A 20,680-nucleotide genomic window follows, 5' to 3' on the forward strand; every position below is an offset into this window, starting at 1 on the left:
TATTACTCTTACTGCCCCTCACTTGCAGTTATGACTGTGGCCACCTCCCTGCTGGAAATGTTATCTTGTTTCCTAGATCAGTCATAGCTTCCATCCTTCCTGGAGGCCAGTGCTGAGTACACAGTAGGTACTCAATGCATGCTCTCTGCTTTTGTATTCAAACGCAAGCATTTGTTGAAGTAGATAAATCCAAGACCCAGGCGATCTTACTCTCTCTCTCTCTCAGTTCCTGAGGTCAAACTATGGGTTCCTAGAACCACTCGACAAACTTCTGTTAGGCACCAACTCTGTTTGTCAGGTTCACTGAGGACCTGAAGATGGATGGCACAGTCCCCTGCCCTCGAGGGCATGAACAGTCAAGCCTCATGGATCGATCAGTTGACTCTGTCTGGAGAATGGGACCAGCATAGGATTCATTGAGGAGGAGCCTTCTGAGCTAGGCCTTGTAGGGTGAATAGGAGTCCACCAGGCAGAGGAGCAATAAGGGAGGGAACAGCTTGTGGTAAGGCATGGCTGGTGGTCCACAAGGCAGCTCTGAGTTGCTTTTTTATTATTAAAACAAGAAATTCTCCCCCCATAGATGTCTCAGTGTCCAGAAGGTGACTCTGGCTGATCCAAACGTAAACCCATGCCCATCAGGGTTGGGGGTGTTAGGAGCCAGAGAGGTCCTCTTCCCTGGGCCTGATCCAGGGTCCAGGACTTATCACAAGTCAGCACGTGCAGGTCTCTTAGAAGCCATCTAGTCTGACCTTCTCATTTTACAGATGGAGAAACCGAGACCCAAAGAGAGAAGACAGTTGAGCAGTGTGGATAATGGCAGACCTATCTAGCCAGGCGTGCCCAAGACCTATCCACCCATGGCAGGGTGACCAGCCCTGGAGTTACATGTTCTTGCAGGATCCTGAGCCCACAGATTGCACTCTGGAGATATCATTCTCTATAGGACCCACCACAGGCCCCTGAATCTCTGTAGCCTCAGTTTCCTACTTGGGAAATGGAAATAATCAATGGGTTCTTTATGAACTTCAAACTGAAGAGCATTTTATGAACACTCTTATAAAATGCCATTTTGTCATCATCGTCACTTTGTTCAGGGTGAACCCTAATGGCGGAGTTCCCTGAGAGCTGAAGTCATCTGTGGCATGGTTTGGGGGTTCAAATTTCAGGGCCACCCTGTAGACAGCCCCAGAGACAGTGTCAAGGCATCTGCTACAGGTTGGATTTCTATTCTGTTCTGGAGCCTCTGTGGGTACCCTCTCTTGCTACCCACCCACCTCCCAAACTGGGAGACTAAGATAGTCTCAAGAAAGTAATAAAACTCTTTGCCATGACCCATGGCTTCACAAAACCCGACTACACACACACAGTCTAGAGTCTTATTTCTGAAATATATACTTTTTGCACACCTCAACACATCCCCTGCTCAGATATGCTCGAGCAGGCTTATACACATTCCATATGCAACCACACGCATTCTCCACCCTGCTCTGACACAGACACACATCTATACATGCATGCCTGATTGCATAGCCATGCATACACACATACACACACACACACACACACACACATCTATGCACTCATGGTCATGAACTTCCAGTAAAGAAGAGGGAGCTGGGTTATTCTGTGTGAGTTAGAAAATGCCCATTAACTATAAAACTAAAAATAGTAAGAAGAAAATTTCAGGTCAACCTAAAAAACTTTGTAACCACCAACACTGGCACAGATTATCATGGAATAAGGGAGTAAGCCCCCTGTCAAGAGAGGCATGCAAGCACAGGCAGGACTTAGCACAGGTATTATAAAGGGGCTTGAACATCAGGGATTTTGACTTCTTAAGTCCCTTCTGGTTTCTGGATTCAAGTAAGCTCAGGGAATCAGAGCCTCTTCTCGCTCTTCTGTCAAGCTTTGCAAATAGCTTTGCACCCATTTCATGCCAGGTCTGACCCTGGAGAGGGGAAGGTGGCAGCTCTGTCCTTGTCAGTCCCTTGTAACAAGGAGGCCAGGGTAGCAGAAGCCCTCATTTGGGCATTGCAAAGCAGGGGTGTCAGGGACTGAAATATCTAGAGAAGCAGGGAGTGAGTGGGGTGGGCTGGAGAAAGACCCCTTAACCTGGAGTTGTATAAGACTTGAACCTAGCTTCTAACTGCATCTGAAACCCAAACCCAACTCCCTTGCTTTACACCCCACACAGAGGCCTCAGAGACTACATGAGGCCTAGAATCCAGGCCTGGAAGAGCCCCCTTGGATCCCCTTCCTCTTCAGGAAGATCCTCAGAGCCATTAAGAACCCCAGGAGAGAAAGGAAGAGCAGAAGTGGCTAGAGAAGGACCTTTGAAAGGCAGAATAAGGTGATAGAAGGGCTGGGCCATGCCTCACTGGAGGAGAGGGAAGCAGGCAGAACACCGCCCCCAGCCCCTACAAGTTGCCCCATCACCAGACCTGGAAGGAGGAGAGCAGATGGTAAGCCTAGAAAAGCAGAGGGAGGAGAGCCTTTATAGGCCATTGTGGGGGGTCTGTTGGATGTGGATACCTTGAGGGTCCAAGGATTGGGGTCTCCTGGGGCCTTGGAAGTACTTTGGCTTTTGAGCTCTTTAACTTTCTGATGGGCTTGAACCTTCTTGAGAAGCTAGAGGGAATGGGCCAGGGCTCAAGCAAGAGGAGGCTTAGGGCAAAAAATGGGGAGGCTTCAGGAGGTCCTTTAGGCCTCCAGGCCAGCTCTTGGGATTGGAGAAGGGACTGGCATTCAGGGAAAATCCTGCCCAAGAATGAAGGTGAGACTCATCCCTGGAGCATCCTCGGAATCAAAGGAATGGCTCAGGAGGGTGAGGCCGTAGGCCTGAGCCCAGATCGGGCCAGCACCTGTTTTGTGGCCTTGGGCGGTACCTTTCACCTCAGGGCCTCCATTTCCCCATGTGGAAATCATTCTCACTCTAGTTGATTGTGTGTCCCTCACTGGCCAGGCTCTGGGCTGAGCCCTGTGCCCTGCATGAACTCACATTATCTTCCCAACAACCCTGTAAGGTGGGGGTAATTATCATCTCCATTTTAGAGATGCAACAACTGAGGCCAGAGAGCTGCTTTGGTTTACCCACAGTTACTCAGTGATGGCAAAGTGAGGGTTCTAACCCACATCTCCCTGATTCTAAGCTCCAGAGGGATTCTGACCCTACTAAGTATGAGTCAAATGAAAAGTGGCTTAAGAATCCATAGAAGGGAGTGCCTGGGTGGCACAGTCGATTAGGCGTCTACCTTCTGCTCAGGTCATGATCTCAGGGTCCTGGGATCGAGCCCCATATCGGGCTCCCTGATCACAGGGAGCCTGCTTCTCCCTCTCCTCCCTGTTTATGCTCTCTCTCGCTATCTCTCTCTCTCTCTCTCAAATAAATAAATAAAATCTTTAGAAAAAAAGAATCCATAGAAGGAAGGAGATTTGGGGGCAGGAGGAAATTCCCAAGAGGAAATGGCCCCAGAGATTGTGGATCTAGGGACCCAGACATGGGGTAGGATGCAACAGGCAAGGAAGAGAGGACATTTCAGGTAGGGATTCCAGCCATGCGACATGTGCAGGTAGGGCTGCTGGGGCAGCTGCAATGATGGGGATAGAGGGAAGCCAAGCTATACACACCTGCCATGGCCTTGCTTACTTTCATTTCAGGGCTCGGAGCATCGGCAGTAGGCCTGTAACTCTGCGCAACTTCAGTGAGGCTGGGGTCCCCTGGGCCTGTGTCCCCCGGGAGGTTGCATTTGCATCTGTCCCCATGCAGATGGTTGGTGAGTGCAGCTAGCAGCCCCCACCCCCACCTGCACCCCCTTCTGTCACTGGGACTAGGCTGCTCGGGGAGCGTGGTGCAGCATTATTTTTAGAAGTGGCACCATCTGTTCAAGGTGCCGGCAGATTCTGTTCATCTCTGCAGTGGCCAGGACAGCCATGCCAAGTCAGGGGAAGAGCTGCAGAGATGGCCGGCTGGGACGGTCACTAATCAGCATGCTGGCCTGCTGGATACAGGAGCCAAAGAGATTCTGCAGGCCCTCAGGGTGTGGGATTTTGGGAGCTGGGGTCTGGGGCTGCCAGTGGAGTGGCTCTGGAGCCAGAGCAGCCAACATAGAGGAAAAGCTCAGCATAGAGGGGTGTCCAGTGCCCCCATGCACCCCACATGGTCCCCAGGCCTACCTCCTGGCAGATTCTGGATGCTCTACCCTGACCTTCTCCCTAACCTCCAGCTTTGTGTGGAGAATGGCCAGACAACAGGGATCCTCTGTGAGACCTAACACTGGTGTGGGAGAGAACTCGGGCTTGACCAGTATAATCCAGAACCCAAACACTTCAATGTGTCCCACTGCCTGAGCCACCACTACCCAGGGCTTCTGAGTCACTGCAGGAAGGAGTTGGGCTGTTGATTGTTAGCAGGGACTCTGACGGCAGATTTCCTGAGTTTAGATCCAACAGGTATGTGACCCTGGGCAACCTCCTTAACCTGGCATAGCCTCTGTTTGCTCATCTGTAAAATGGGATGCTGGTAACAGCTATTTCATAGGGTTTAGCTGCGGATATGCCAATTTGATGCCTGTAAGGCTGTGGCATGCTGTCTGGATGCATTCAGCATCAGCTCTCCCTACCATCTGGCTGACCAGTTTCCACTTTTCAAATGCAGCCTGCATTCTAAGATTCATTGTCCCAGTGTCTTTTCATAGTCAGACTGATTTCTCAGTAGTGGAGCCAGCATTCGTGGAGATTAGTCTTGTGCTGGGAGCTGGAGAGACCCTGTTCTCAGAGAGTTCATGGTCTAGCAAGGGAGGCAAGCTGGCAAAACCCACCCCAAGATAGAGGATAGAGAGCACGAAGGATAGAGAGTACGAAGTCAAGGAACAAACTGCAAGTGATGGGCTGGCAGAGGTAAGGGGGCTGAAATTTGAAGCAGAAGATTTGGAGAGAACTTCATGAAGAAGTTGCCATAGGGGCTGAGCCCTGAAGACGAAGATTTGGATTAATGGAAAAGCAGGTGCAGACAAACCAGGATAGAGGGTACAGTGTTTGCAAAGGGTGGGAGGCAGGAACATGCATTATTTGTTCAGGAAATGCAAAGAGTCCACTTAGATCAGAGGTCAGGGAAGCTGGCTCCAAGCCAATCAGGCAGGATCCTGGATGCCATGGTCATAAATATGTTTTTTAAAATAGGTACCAGTAGGGACGCCTGGGTGGCTCAGTCATTTGAGCATCTGACTCTTGATTTCAGCTCAGGTCATGATCTTGGGGTCATGAGATCAAGCCCTGAGTAGGGCCCTGGGCTCGGCGAGGGGTCTGCTTCTCAGTCTCTCCCCCCTCTCCCTTTGCCCCTCCCCCATTCACGCTCTCTCTCTGTAAAATAAATAAATAAATCTTTAAAAAGAATAGGCACCAGGACCCAGCAATGGTTTTTAATCCAGAGAGTGGTGTGCTCAGATCCAAGAGGCAACATCTTATGGTGGTTTTAGAGACAGACAGGTCCCAATTCTATTCCTGGTTCTGCCACTCCTTAGCTGTGTGACCTTGGGCATGATGTTATTTCACCTCTCTGAGCCTTAGTTTCCCATCTGTAAAATAGGCATAATAACGCCTACTTCCGGGGTTATTGTGGGATATATACATTCAGAGCCAGCACAACTCCTAAAATATGGAAGCAGCTCAGTAAATGAAAGTCATCACCAGCATCATTTGGGGGAGACTGAAGGAGGGGGAGTGAGAGGCCAGTTGGGAGGCTGTGGATGAGGACCTTGAACTAGGGTCAGGAACCCTGGTGGCAAGGAAGAGGAAGGAGCCTGATCCCTGACCCCACTGCTCCCTGGGTCTGGGCACCTGGTTGGTCAAGAGTCAAGGGTGACCCTGATAGTCAATTCTGGGACCTGGGAAGATGCTTTAGATGTCACAAATGACTCAGGGTTCACAGAAGGATGAGAACATTAGGGGAATCTGAAGACCAGAAGGGTCTTCAGAGGATACATTTGGCAGTCAAAGAAGGTTGGTTCTAGAGCTTGGGAGAAAGGGCAGGGTGGAAATGTAGGTTTGGGAACTACTTATATTAGGATGAAAGTTGATACCAGGTAGGTGGTATTGCCCAGGGAGAGTGGTTCATTAACAGGGTCAAGAGCAAGACCATAGGAAAAGGCTACAGTCTATAGTTGGCCCAAAACAGAGAAGTCATGCAGACCCCTAGGCAGAATTGGTCACAGAAGCCATAGGAGTTTGGGAAGAATGGGTGAGGGCCATCAGCATGGCAAGGGTTTGAAGACTGAAAAGGGCACTGGAGTTGGCTTGTAGGAGTTGTCCCCAGAAGCCACCTAACAGGAAGTAGCATTTGGAAGGGCAGAGACAGAAACCAGGAGTGATTTTGAGCTGGAGGCTGGGCCACAAGACGAGGGCAGGATTCTGGAACCCAGAACTGGGGCAATGTTGGCTACAAGAGGAAGAGAGCTGAAAGAGGGGCTGACATGAGAACCCCAAAGTGCTAGGGCAGTGTGACTCCACCACCAGCCTAACTCATTTTTGCAGGCTTAGGGCTAGGGATCTGTGCCCTGAAGTGATGCCAACACAGGTGGCCCTGAGGGAACTGCACTTGGGCCCTGTTCTGGGGTCCCCAAGCTCCACCCAGAGAAGCCTTTATCAGAAGAGGAAGGAGGGGAAACCTTGGCCATGGGGGAGGCAGCTCCTTCTCTCAACTGCTCCTCTGGCTTCCTGGCCTTTTGATCCACCTCCTTCAGTTCTGAGGCCAAGTCAGTGATCTCTAGCTCTCTACCAGGGAGACTCCAAGGGAGATAACCTGGGCTGAGGCAAGGAAGCCAGTGAGTGCACAGTCACCAAACCGGAGCAGCTCTGCTCCAGCCTAGAAGACTGGTCACAGTAGTGAGACATAGAATCTTAAAAACACCCCCCACACACACACCCACACATATACCAGTCCCTGCCGGCGCCTACATCATTCTGACTCCCCTCGTCCTTTGAATCCAGAAGTCCTTCTTTCTGATTTTTTCACCCCTCTCCATTAGTTCTGTCTCCTGGCCTCGCATTCTCAGGCCACATAGAATGACTTTCTTCCTAGCTTTAGTTTCCTTATTCTCTGATCCGGACCCCAAAGGACTCACGCAACTATTCAGTAATCTCCCAACTTAGACTCATCCCCTGGCATGTCTGTGGATGAATACCATGCTCTGCAGAAGAAAAAATTTAACAAAGTCAGACTGAGATGCCACCACTTAAATATGGTCCCAGAAGGAACCAGAGGTGGAAGACTGCACAATGCAAATGAATGGATCACTAATGCTAAGATTTCTGCCATCAGTGGCAGATGGCACTGATGAGCCAAGGTGGGTCTTCTGCATGTGCACATAAATGGCCCCCGAGTGGCCCTTTGCACAGTATCATTTTATTGGCTCAGGCCTGTCTCAGGACACCCCATTGCCTGAGAACCTGGCTTTACGCATCAGCACCAAATCACTGGAGTCACCTCCCCATGCCTGCTCACAGAACTCATGGAAAAAAACCCTATGCCCTCCCCACTCCACCCACACCCAGAACCTCAAGCTCCCCAATCCCACACTCTATTGGTCAGCACTACAGTCCTGGATAGCTCCTAGGGGCACGTGGAGCCCTTTGCTTTGTCAGCACCACAACACATGGACAGCTCCTTGTCACGTGGTCCTTAAACCCCACCCCAAATCTGCAGTCAGCACCATTGCCTTAGGGACAGCTCCCAGTGGAGCCAGTTCTTCAGTGCCTGCCTCTTTGTCCATCCCTGGGGTGGGGGGGAGGGGCTGTCAGCACCATGACCACATAGACAGCACTCATGCCCGGCCTCTGCTGGTCAGCCTGCTGGAGAGAGGGGGCCTGGGGTTCTCAGGTTTCCTGACCTCAGCCGCTCAATCCCTCTGCAGCACCCACCTCTGTCCATCCATCAGCACTTCATCCCCAGAGACAGCTCCCTGGGCCCCATTGCTCCACAGTCAGAGGTAAAGCCTGAAGACTCACCAACCAGCCAGTGATCTGTTGTGTGTGGCCAGAGCACTGAACAAGCAAAACCCTGTGCTTCACTATAGGAAGCCAGAGAAAAGGGCAGGAGCCTGGTCTGATGGAGAGAGGGGTGTTAGTGAGAGGGACATGCTCAAGAGTGTCAGTGTATATATGTTTGAGATCTCGCTCTGCCACCCCCTACCCAAGGACCTTACACCAATAACTGTAGTCTCTTTTTCTGTTTTCTCCGCCAGTGCCAGCGTATGAAGGACTAAATGAGATAACAAACATTAAGTGCATAGAACAGTGCTTGGCATGTAGTAGGTATGATCTAAGTGTTGTTGTTATTATGATTTTTTTTTTTTTTGTCCTTCAGGCCTCTGCTTGTAATGCATGGGAACAGAGCAGGGGGTGGGAGGGAAGGAGGCAGATAAAAACAGGAGAGGACAGTGTCACTATAGCCAGTTAGGATCTAGAGAGTGGAAGCAGTCAGGGTTGCAAAAAGGGCCTTAAGGAGTTCAATGTATCTGTCAGGGGAGCTGTGCAGGGTGACAGATGAGGCTGGGGAGGTGGCCAAAGCATTTGGCTGAACCCAGAGAACACTCTCCAAAGCAGCTGATCTATCCAAGGCAGAGCTTCCATCCCCAACCTTCTCACTGCATGTCCCCTCTTGCAGCCCAAATCTCACCTAACATTTTTCTGCCTTATCTAGGCTTTCTTGCTTCCATCTGCTAGTGACTTTCCTGTTTTAGCTTCATCAGAAAACTCTCACAGGTTTTTTTTAAAGGGAAGAATTCTAGGGGTGCCTGAGTGGCTCAGGGTCCTGGGATCAAGCCCTGCATCAGGCTCCCTGCTCAGCAGGAAGCCTGCTTCTCCCTCTCCCACTCCCCCTGCTTGTGTTCCCTCTCTTGCTGTGTCTCTCTCTGTCAAATAAATAAATAAAATCTCTTAAAAAAATAAAGGGAAGAATTCTAAACAAGGAGCACATAAAGGATACAAATCTTGAAAGGCAGACACTGCTGTGTAGAGGCCCAAGGTGGGGCAGGAGATGTCAGAGGTAGCAGATGAATTTGATCAGCTTGTGACTCCCCGGTTCCAGGGAATTTCTCTTTCCTTTTGTCTCCACCCAAGCAGGACTTGGCATATAACTGGGTGGCGCTAAATTGGCCCTTTGAGACTGAGCATCTGTCCAACCTACCCACTTACTTTATAGAAAAGGAAACTGGGGCACAAGGGAAAAAGCACTGGTCCAAGGCCATACTGTGAATTGGTAAAAGGCAATGGGACACAGAGAAAAAAACAGAGGCTTTGGACTTGAACAGGCAAATTTCAACTATGCCAGATCCTATCCAGATAGCCTTGGCTATCTCTAACATCTCTGAGCCCCAGCTTCTCACCTGTAAGGTAGGGACAGTGACACCACACAGCCCATGGAAGCTTTTGCTAGTAGTCACTGTTAATAGTGATGGTCAAGCCAAGATTGGAACCCAGAAGATCTGGCAAGTGCCATTTGGGTTACATCATCCCAAAATCTGAAACAAAAGTTGTAAGGAATCGTTCGACTCAGCCTGCAGATTCTGATCATGGGGTTACTGGGGCTCTTTGTGGCAGAGTGAGCAGATCTAAAATGGCAGGAGGGGGGGTCTGAGCACCTCCTTTGCTCTCCTCAGAACCCCAGTGCCCAGGACAGGGCCTGAGATGCACCTCCTCAGGTTTATTGGGTGGGTAGAAGGATGGACAGATGGAAGGTTGGAGAGATAGATAGACAGATGGGTGGACAGCTGAAGAATGGATGGCTGGATGGATAGATGGATGGAAGGGTGGATGAGTGGGAGGGTGGATGAGTGAGTACATGAGGAGCTTATATGACCAGAAATGGGGTTTTCCGTCTACCATTGACAGCTCCTCTGGAGAACAGGGGATAATGCAGGGAGTTGACCCTGGTGGGCAGCTAAGAGCTGAACTGACCCTCCCTCAGGCCAGACAGGAGGGTGAGAAGCTATGCAAGAAATCCTAGATCCCTAACTGCCCACCCCCTGGCCCTGATTCTGTCATCTGAGCCTTCAAAGCTGATGCGTAGCTGTTTCTGTGGGATTTTTTTTTTTTTTTCAGATTTTCCTTTTCTGGTTAACAGGATAGGAGTTTTCTAAAAATAGCACTAAATTCGCTTCTGAGGTATTCATTTTCAATTCCCTTCCTTTTTCTTCATTCTCTCTCCCCAACTGTGAAATTCCAAGCTGAAATTGTCATTGTCAACTTTGAAGTATACCCCTGAGTGCATGCACACACACACACACATACCATGGGGCTTGCACACTGACAGACAGACATGGATACAGACATCTCTGCCTCACACTCACAGACATACACTCATGCTGATTTACTCCAGTAGACCTGTACAGCAAGCCATGTCCTTCAGGGTCACTTACACCAAGCACACATCTTCTGACACATCACAGGGACCCCCTAACACACACACACACATGCACATAAAATCACTTCCGGGCCCAACCCAACACCGCCATTTTCACATTCCTTCTGACTCAGGTGTGCCCCCAGACTACGTACTGGCTGTGCTGAATGTCCACCATAACACACTCACGCTGACCCTGCATACTCACACTGACATGCACACCCACACTCCCATAGTCACTCCAGATCGATCAGGCTCTCTCCTTCTCATATACATGCACACACATAAAGGACATTCCCTCTCCCAGAGGGACTATGACTCTCCAGGTGGGGCTGAAGGAAAAGCAGTTGTTCCTCTGCCCCCAGCTGCCTGGCTGAGTTCACGCATTTCCCTGGATCAGCACCAAGGAGGAGGGTTCCCATCACTGGCGCAGGGAGGCCCTACCAAAAGGCCAGAATTTACATCCAGGAGAGGAAAGAAAAGCTCCTGCCCCAAGGGAGCTAGCTAGTTGGGACCAGAGCAGAGGGGCGGCTGACTGCCTTATATGTTGTGCCACACAAGCTAGGACACTCCCCAGCCTTCAGAGTAGTGGCATTGTGACTATGGTACAGTTGGTCTGAGTTCTGAGCTAAGGACAGCAGTGTGGGGGACAACATGGGTGAGCAGAGGACAGAGGCAGGGAGTAAGTGAAGAGCATTGTAAGAACAGTTACCATTTACCAAGTTCTTCCTCTGTGCCAGGAAGTGGGCTAAGCTCTATCTTGATTCGTCCTCACAAAACCCTAGGAAGTAGGCTGTCCAGTTGACTCTGTTCAGGGAGGAGGAAATTGAGGCACAGGGAGGCATTAGGAGCCTTGCCCAAGCCACAAAACTATCAAATGGTGGCACCAGGCATCACCCAAGATCTCCAAATGGGACCTGTGTCCTTCACATCTGTCACTGGTACTACTGACAAGTCAGAGGAAAAGGGAACTTTAAAAATACATATTAAGGTGGCATTTAAATTCAGCACATCTTAAAACAGAAGGGTTCTGCATCCGAAAGTTATTTTTAGCACATATTTCATTTGTAGTTGTCCCAGCTCCCATCCTTCAGTTGGGATTGAAAAAGCTGTTGGTTTAGGGTTTTGGTGGGGTTTTTTTAATCCTTCCTTCAAAAGATAGATTCTTTCTTTGTTAAATTAACTCCAAAAAAACATTGCTCCTTCCTCTGCCAGCATCCCTCCTGGCAAAGACTTTTTATTAAGGCGTCCCTAACCTATTCTTGAGTCATTGAAATGTAACAATACAGTCATTTAAATGCTAATAAGATGAAACCAAAATGCATAAATCTAATATTATCAGAACCTTCTCCTGGATTCTGAAGGGCTTGCCGCATCACAGCCTAAAAGGACCCCAGAGACCACGTCCAATTCCTTCACTTCCCACATGGGGAAACTGAGGCCCAGGAAGAAAAGGAGCTTCATCAAGGTCACGCAGCTGGAGCTTGGAAAACAGAGAGGGCTTTTCAGTGGGCTCTGACCCCAATTGACTGTGTGTCCCCTGATATGTTGCTCAACCTCTCTGGACCCTGGCTATACACCCTGCACGGGCCGATGTCTCAGTTAGCTCAGGCTGCTATAACAGAATACCATAGAACAGAGTGGCTTAAATGACAGAAATTTGTTTCTCACATGTCTGGAGGCTGGGAAATCCAAGATTGAGGTACTGGCAGATTCAGTTCCTAATGAGAGCCCTCTTCCTGACTTACAGATGGCTATCTTCTTGCTGTGTCCTCGCGTGGCTGAGAAAGATGATTTCTCTCCTGTCTCCTCCGAAGAGCACTAATCCCCTTCAGGAGGGCTCCACCCTCATGACCTAAGCCCCTCCCAAAGGCCCCACCTCCTAATACCGTCACATTGAGGATGAGGGCTTCTTTTTTTTTTTTTTTTTAAGATTTTATTTATTTATTTGAGAGAGAGAATGAGAGAGAGCACATGAGAGGGGGGAGGGTCAGAGGCAGAAGCAGACTCCCTGCCGAGCAGGGAGCCCGATGCGGGACTCGATCCAGGGACTCCAGGATCATGACCTGAGCCGAAGGCAGTCACTTAACCAACTGAGCCACCCAGGTGCCCAAGGATGAGGGCTTCTACCTATGAATTTGAGGGGACACATTCAGTCCCTACCAGCCTGTGTGCCCACTGTTTTGGGCAGAGGTGACTGTGCCAAGTTGAATGCTGGCTGCAAACAAATCTCATCACAACCATGGGAGAGGCGCACTTGCTAGTAATGGGGTGGGAGAGGGGCCAGGCAGAGGTACAGAAGCCAGTGTTCTAGAGTGTCCGTTCCAGGCCCGGAGCCTCACCCAGAGCCCTCACACAGGGTATCCCTGAGTCCTCACCACAACCTGTAAGACAGGTAGATCCACTCCACTTTGCAGACGAGGCCCAGTGAGCCTAGGTGACTTCTCCAAGGTCACACAGCTCATTGAATCTCTCAGCTATAGAGTGGTGGCTCATGTGGTATTTGAGTGAGGCAGCAAGAAAATCAGAGTCTGGTGGGCTTTGGCTAAGGAGACGGCTGCCTGCTCCAGCTTTAGCCTCACACCCATGTCTCATTATACCAAAGAGAAACTGGGGAGTGGAGAGTGGGGGTGTATCTCAAAGAAAAAAAATATAACTACTGATTCTGATATCTTTCCAGACCCCAACAAACCTGTAACATCGATGGAATAAGAATCACTATTCCATTTGATAGATGGGGAAACTAAGGTTCAAGGACTTATCTAAACTCATACCTCCCAGGGACAGATGACGCAAGGGCTGATCCATCCATTCACCAAGCACTTATCGAGTGCTTTCTGAGTGTCAGGCCCCATAGGTACAAAATAGACATGGCTACTGCCCACACAGAGCTCTCTGGCTCTTGAGGAAGAGAGACATGAAGTGGGTCCAAGCAATAAAGTATGAAGTGCAGGATGATACCAGAGGCTTCCAGAGTTGGGAGCATTTACACAGTCCTGGGTGGTCAGGGAAGGCTTCCAAGGAAAGCACACTGCTGAGCAGGACAGGCCATTGTCAGGGTGGGGAAGGTGCAGGTAGTAGAGAGCGCTCTGTGACAGATATGGGGCAACTACGGAGTTTTCAGTCCATAGTTGTGAATTCTGTACAAGCTAGGAGGTCTTCAGTTCTGCCTGCCAGAAGATCATTTGTGTGGCATCCCACAGATGCTTCTGTGTCAGTGGATTCATACTCTCAAATCAAGCAAATCCCACAGCCAGGTCAAGTACCAAAGTGAGCTCTGCAAGTTAGGACCAACCAAGATGCCCAGAACAGGGGTGGTCTCATGCGTGCAGGTCTCATGCATGCATGGGAGGCAGGAGCAGGGGACGAGGGGGTGGGGGAAGGGCCGCATCAGAAGAGGTAGCTGTGATGGGAAATCTCAAAGAAGGAAGTTTTGTTTTGTTTTGTTTGTTTTGTTTTCAAAAAAGGAAGTTAAAGATTAATCACCTACAGAGGCAGACTTCTGAATTTTAACTAATTTTGTTATCCCAGAATTGCATCCCTCCATACATACAGGTCCCTTCCTGCACCTTTTACTATGCCCTTTCGTAACAGACAGTTGCATATTTGAGTTTATTTTCTGTTCATCCTTTGGCTTAAGTCCTGCTTAACCTACATGGGAAAGAAATATTCCCTACTCATACTGAGAGGAAAAATATGTCCTGATACCCTGGGCCAGATCAGATCTTCCTACTCTGGACAGCTATAGCAACTGTCACTTCCCATCATGGTAAACTCATTCATGTTATAGATGTCACTCATTCAATTGTCCCTCCTCCCCACCATCAGCTTCTGGAGGGCAGGAGCAGGAACAATGTCTGGATCATCCAGTGCCTAGCACAGAGTAGGTGCCCAAAACACAATTACTGAATGGATGATTGGATGGATGGATGGATGGATGGATGGATGGATGGATGGATGGATGGATGGATGAATGGGTAGATAGGTAGATAGATGGTTGAGGATCATTGTTCATCTTAACACCATAGTTAAAATCTCCAGTAGCCCATTAACTCATGCCTACTATTGTCATTGTAAATGTAATTACTCCTAACAATTCTCATAACTCGTGCTGCCAGAGATGTAATTATCAGTGCCTGTAAGACATGCCGCAGGTAACAGGGGGACAGATCAAAAACAGCACCTCGGGTTTAGAAAATCCCTTGTGGTTTGCAAAGCACTTTCGTTCACATATGGCAGTTCATTTACCCATCCTAAGAACCCCATGAGAGAGATTCACAAGGGAAGGCAGCAAAGTGTCCTGATTAAGGGTGTGGTTCTGGATTCAGACTGCCTGAGTTCAAATCCCAGCTCTGGCACTCACTAGCTATGTGACCTTGGAATGTTGCTTCACATCTCTTGGCCTCAGCTTCCTCATGTTGTTATATGGGAATAACCAGACTACCTATCTCATAAAGTGCTTATATGGATTGGTAATAATCACAATAATTACTGAGTGCTTACCATGTGCTTGGTTTGGTTCTAAATATTTTACATGAAATAACTCATTTAAGCCTCATAATACCTATGAAGTAGATACTGTTATTCCCTCTGCCTTTTTTATAAGATGAAACTAAAACTGCTTTGCTTCCCATTCTACTGGTAGATGGAGGGGCTAGAATTTGAACCCAGAGACTGTAGTTTCTAGAGCCCCTGCAGTTAACCTTTATGACATCTCTACACAGGCATCCTTGGTCCCTGCCTCATTTGCTTCTCATAGGGATGCACTGCTGGGGTCAAAACTCATGGGTTCTGGGGGTGGTACATGCTCAGATTGCCAAGGACCATGCATGTTCCTACAGGACTGGGGTGGGACCCCCAAGCACACTCTTTCTCTGGTGTCTTGTGTCTCTGCTTGCAGCATCAGGACCACTCTATAAGATACTTGTTGCTCCCAGTGTAAGAATAAGGCCTCCTACTGCATCCTTGAGTAAAGGTGCCCTCCTGTAAGTCATGAAAGGTTTCTCCTGTGGCTCCAGAAGCTGCTGACCCATGGCTGGGAAGCCCCATAACCCAGGTGGAAACACAGTGAATTTGAACATGGTTTATAATTATTTCCCAATAAATTGGGAGGTAGCAAAGGGACAGGGGACAGTGATTATTATTTTACAGATGAGGAAACAAAGCCTTGGAAAAATGAAGGGAGGGGCTTGCCCAGGGTCCTAGAGCCAGGATTTGGGAGGACTTGGATTTGAACCCAGGTTGCTCTGACTCAAGAGCCTATCTTGTTCACTGCCATTAGGCACGGTTCACCCACCAGCCTCTGCTCTTCAGAGAGTAAAGAGGGAGCACCCCCTAGGGGAAGGGGGGAAAGCACCAGGCTGAGAGTCCAGAGACCAGCCCACCTCTGGATTCCCTCCACTCTAGCTAGCTCTGTGTGGCTCTGGACAAGTTCCTTTCCCTCTCTGAGCTTCTGGTTCCTTACTAGGAAAATGAAATTGACTCTAAAATGCCTCCAGCACTTTTTTGCAAGAGGAAAGGTTGGTGAAGCAAAGAGATGGGGCAGGGGACAAGGGGAAGGAGTTGGAGCTGGGTCGGGGGCTCAATCCCATCTTCCTCCCCTTACCCCTTCCCCCTTACTGTCCCAGACCTAGGATGGCCAGCTGTCTATGCCTCCTGGGTGGGGCCAGTCCCCATGCCAGGCCCAGCCAAGCTCAGCAGAGGCCCTTTGTCACCCAACGCTTGCCAGGGACCTTGGCCACCGGTGTTGGGTGTCGGGGTGGATTGGATTCTCTCCTGGCAGCCCTGCAGATGCCACACTTCTGCAAGGGCGGCTGGGCCGGCAGGCAGGGAAAAGCCGCTGCTCTCTTCTCCTCTTCCTGGGCTCCCTGAGGGATGTCCTAGCTGCTATCTGTGGTGCTGAACTGTGGGGGCCCACAGGTGAGGGCTCCACGGACCCCAGCTCATGCTGGGGGCCAAGCGGGGGGAGGGGGGTTGCTCAGTGATGTCCCGGTGAATATGCATGAGCTGATTCCTCTGGCCAGGCCAAGGGCCTTGGTTCCTGTGGTTGGAGACTGCGGGTGAGGGTATGCAGCTTTCTCCCATTCCCATGCCTGTGAAACTAGAGTGGGGACCACAGCAGATGTAGGTGGCGTGGATGGAGGAAGCATATATGCTGGGGAGGCTGGGGCTATTACTTACAGGGTGGGGTTGTGCTCCAGATTGTGAGAGCCTAGTGTGTGTGTAAACAAGACTGTGAGCACAGGTATTTTTGAGGAGAGGGGGTGGGAATGTGAAGATGTATTCCTAGAATTGTGGCTACGTGGGGTTGTATTTATGGCAGGAAGGGGGCTGTCCACCAGGGTGTGTGTGAAGTGGGACTCATGTATTAGTGTGTGTGTATGGCGGTGGGATTGCCTAAAAGTAGGCAGGTTGGGTGTTGCGGAGCACCCTGAGTTGTGTATGTCAGAGGGTGTGTGTACACCAGGGCGCATGTCATGAAGTCCGTGTGTTAAATAGCACAATAGACAATTAGGGGGTTAGGGTGTGTTTTGGGGGTACACCAGGCTGTGCCTCAGGGGTGGCATATTATAGAATGCCCAGGTGGGCTCCAGTATATTTAGATTTACAGTGTGAGCTGGTGTGTTATGGGGTATTGTAGGAAACACCTGTGTTAGGGTATGTGTATATGTAGGGGGTGTTATTTGGGGTGGTCTGTGTGGTGTACAAGCAAATGCAGCCTGGGCCCTCCCGAGCCTCTGTCCCATGAGTCCTCCAGTGCCTGACCCTTGTCACCACTCTGTGCTTGCCCCCACAGGAGCCACCGCCCCTGACCATGTAGATACCAGCTCCAGGGAGCAGCATGGGCCCCACTGAATGGAGACTCCTGGGTCTACAGCCCTGAGCCCCTCCGGCCCCTGGACGTTGCCCCGTGCCCAGGGACACCCCTTGGAGCTCACCACCGCAGTCGCCAGCCCACCTCGGCCGCCCCCTCCCCCTGGGACCCAAAGTCGGCCACCAGGAGTCACAGTCATCCAGTGAGGTTGTGCTAAGGACAGCCACGTGGAGCCGTCGCCCAGCAGCCTCTGGTCCAGTGCTGACTCTCGGGCCCACCCCGAGCAGGGACTGGAGCAAACATGGGTGACATGACCAACAGCGATTTTTACTCCAAAAACCAAAGAAATGAGTCAAGCCATGGGGGCGAGTTCGGGTGCACAATGGAGGAGCTCCGCTCCCTCATGGAGCTACGGGGCACCGAGGCTGTGGTCAAGATCAAGGAGACTTATGGGGACACTGAAGCCATCTGCCGGCGCCTCAAAACCTCACCTGTCGAAGGTAGGTGTGGAAGATTTGAACACAGTGCTTGGATTTGGGATCCAGCCACCCAGCCCCTGGCCTCCCTTCCCCAGGACCCAGGAACCCCCTCATCTGGGCTTAATCATGGGACCACAACATTGCATTCAAATCCACATGCATTCAAATCCAGCTCCACAACCCATGTCACTGGCCTGGGTTGTGTCCAACTGTCCCAAATCCAAACTCTGATGGTGGCTCCCTAGGTCTCTGGGGCAGCCATAGGCCATGGAGCTGCTGGAAGACAGGGCAGGCAGGAAGATGGGCCATTCGGGAAAGGTGAACAGATGCCTGTGTGTGTCTTGCCCTGGGGATGGGTGTGGGGCTTTCTTGTAATTGCCAAAATGAGCAGACCTAGCATCTCAGGAGAGAGAAGGTTTCAGTTTCTGGGGGCTTGGCTGAAGGGGACCAAAGCCAGGTTATCTGCTGTTGGGCAGAAGGAAGAGAAACCAGCCCAGCTTGAGCACCAGAGTGTAGAGTTTGGGTCCCCATCCCCACAGTTACTTTCCCCTTGCCATTAGGGAGAAGAGTTCCCTGCATAAACCCCAAAGGTGTGGGTGTGAGGCTCTTCCCTGGCACTCCCCCAGTCTTACAGCTTTGTGCAAAAAGGTTGTGCTGAGCCTCAGTTTCTTCCTGTGGAAAAGGGAACCAACGACTACCTCATAGTGCCTACTAGAAGCCTGAGCATACGGTAGGTGCTCAGTAAGTGGCAGCCATTCTTATTCTACTTATTCTAAGCAATGGATGACAATCCCTCCGCCAAGTACAGATCACAGCTAGGAGACAGCATCCGAATTCTTATCCCCATATGACAGATGAGAAATCCAAGGCCAAAAGTCCTTCCCATCCTGTCTCCTGACTCCGGTCCCCATGCCCTGCGCACTGCTGGGCACCAACTCTCAATGCATTTCCTGCAGAGGCTGCCTGGGAAGGGACTCTAGCCACTCAGCTAGGCAGAAGTTTAGAAACACCTTCCTTTCTTGGTGATGTTTGGTTTTGTTTGGGGAGTAGAGTGGGAATAGAGGAAACATCCTTTCCTGATTTTGTGATTCTAACTCGGAGCTTGAGAATGGCCACACATGCCCTGAGATGGGAGCAAGCTCTGCCCGGGGGCTCCTGGGCCTCTTGCAAACACCAGTCTGTGGCAGAATGGCTCATGCTCACCTCTGCCATCAGGTTGGCACACCTGGCCTGCTAGGAGGAAGGGTCGCCCCAGGAGTCTTTTTCTTTTCAATGGGACCAGGAGATTCTCTTGAGTCAGGAAGTCTTAAGTGTCTCTCAGTCTCAGGCCCTGCAGAGAACCTGCTAGAAGTTGTGGTCCTTTTTCCCAGAAAAAAAACCACCGCATACTACAGATGTGGCTCACACTGTCAGCACATTCGCAGAGCCTCTCGAAGCCAGGCCATGGACCTTGGCATATGGACCATGGTGTGGAGAAACCCGCCTCTCCTCCCCAACCCCCTGACAGGCTCTTGGACTCTGGGAAACTGAGCGGCCCATGGCCAAACTCCAGCTCTGTGCAGAGCCATCACCATTTGGTTCACTGTGTCCCCCACTGCGTCCTGCTGGAAAAGCATGGGCACACCAAAGGGCAGGAATCCTGTCTTGCTCCTCCCATACATCTAGTTCCCAGTCTGGTACCTGGCACAGAAGAGGGTGGATAGCTGCCCAGTAAAGCCCTGAGATGTGGCCACTGAGTCCCCAGCCCATGGGGAGCAGCTGAGCAGCCAAAACAGCCCATAATCTAGCCCAGGTATAGCATGGACCCCAGAGCTCAGAGGAGAGGTGAGGTGGGTAGGCAGGGAAGGTCAGGGAAGGCTTCCTGGAGGAGGTACTTGAACTTGGCTATGGAGGAAAGAGAAGGAAAAGCATGTAGCATGGCATAGAGCAGCATTTTTTAGATGGAATTCCACAGAATGCCAGGGCACTGCAAAAAGGTAGGCATTATGTGGAAAATAAAGGAGACTCGGCTTTATCATCTTTACAGTGGAAGGAATCATGACAGCTCTGAATATCGCTCAGCCACCTGTCAGCCATGTGTGCTGGGGGCTTTTGGTTTGACCTCCCTGGGCCTTGGTTTCCTAATTTCTCATGAGGACCAAGTGAGATCTCTGATGGGAAAGATCTCTGAGAATGGGGAGAAAGCCCGTAGCAGGATTACCCAGAGCCCCTGCTGTGTTGGTCCCTAGAAGGATCTCCCAGGGTGCAGTAGAGGTTTGGGGAGAGGCAGAAGAGCATAATGCTACAGACCTCAGACTTGGACAACCTGGGTTCAAATCCCAGCCCTGCCATTTACCAGCTGTGGGATTCTGGGCAAGGTATCAACTCCTCTGTGCCTCGGTTTCCTCATTTGTAAATTGGGACAATAACAGTAACTGTCTCATAGGGTGGTGAGGACACGGTGAAGTAGCTTAGAACAATGCCTGGCCCATGGATAGTGCCATGTGTTAGGATTCAGGCCCAGAGACTAAACACCTCCATTTTCCCATCAGTAAAATAGGTTGTGAACGTTGAATGAGATTAGGCCAAGTGCCCAGTCTCTAAGTCTCAATAAATGTCAGCTCTTGTTGCTATTGTTTTCATTATGGTTATCATAACTCTGGAAGAAGCAGTCGCATTCTCTGGAAAGGGTGGAATCTGACCCTTCTGGAATGCTGGCCAATGTCTGTGAATGGTACGACACTTTTTACCAGGCTGTGCTACGTTCTTATCACACATGTTCCTAGAAGCAGGTGTTGCTACCCCATTTCACAGATGAGAAGCATGACGGCTCAAGGTCACCACCACTGTCCACATCAGAGCAGACTTTGAACACAGCTGCCTTGGACACCATCCCAAGATGTGTTCCTGTGCTTGAGCCAAGCATGTGCACCTGGGAACAGTCCTCTAAAGATGCCTTCTGTCCAATGAGGGCCTGAGTAGGTTGGGGCCACCAAGGAACTTTTCTTTATT

The 20,680-nt window shown here is 50.4% G+C and overlaps 1 protein-coding gene across 1 annotated transcript in view; it reads left to right on the forward strand.

Moving 5' to 3' along the window:
- The window catches only part of ATP2B2 (ATPase plasma membrane Ca2+ transporting 2), a 203,895-nt gene that overhangs the window by 65,992 nt on the left and 117,223 nt on the right, over window positions 1-20,680 (forward strand). Inside the window, exon 2 of the mRNA XM_054504605.2 lies at window positions 17,193-17,710. Coding sequence (XP_054360580.1) covers window positions 17,512-17,710 — 199 coding nt within the window. The 5' untranslated portion in view covers window positions 17,193-17,511. The remainder of the gene's footprint in view (window positions 1-17,192; window positions 17,711-20,680) is intronic.

Source organism: Mirounga angustirostris, unplaced genomic scaffold (assembly GCF_029215605.1).
Source record: "Mirounga angustirostris isolate CCGP_5_RB_7025 unplaced genomic scaffold, mMirAng1.0.hap1 SCAF_1, whole genome shotgun sequence".
Taxonomy (NCBI): Eukaryota; Metazoa; Chordata; class Mammalia; order Carnivora; family Phocidae; genus Mirounga; species Mirounga angustirostris.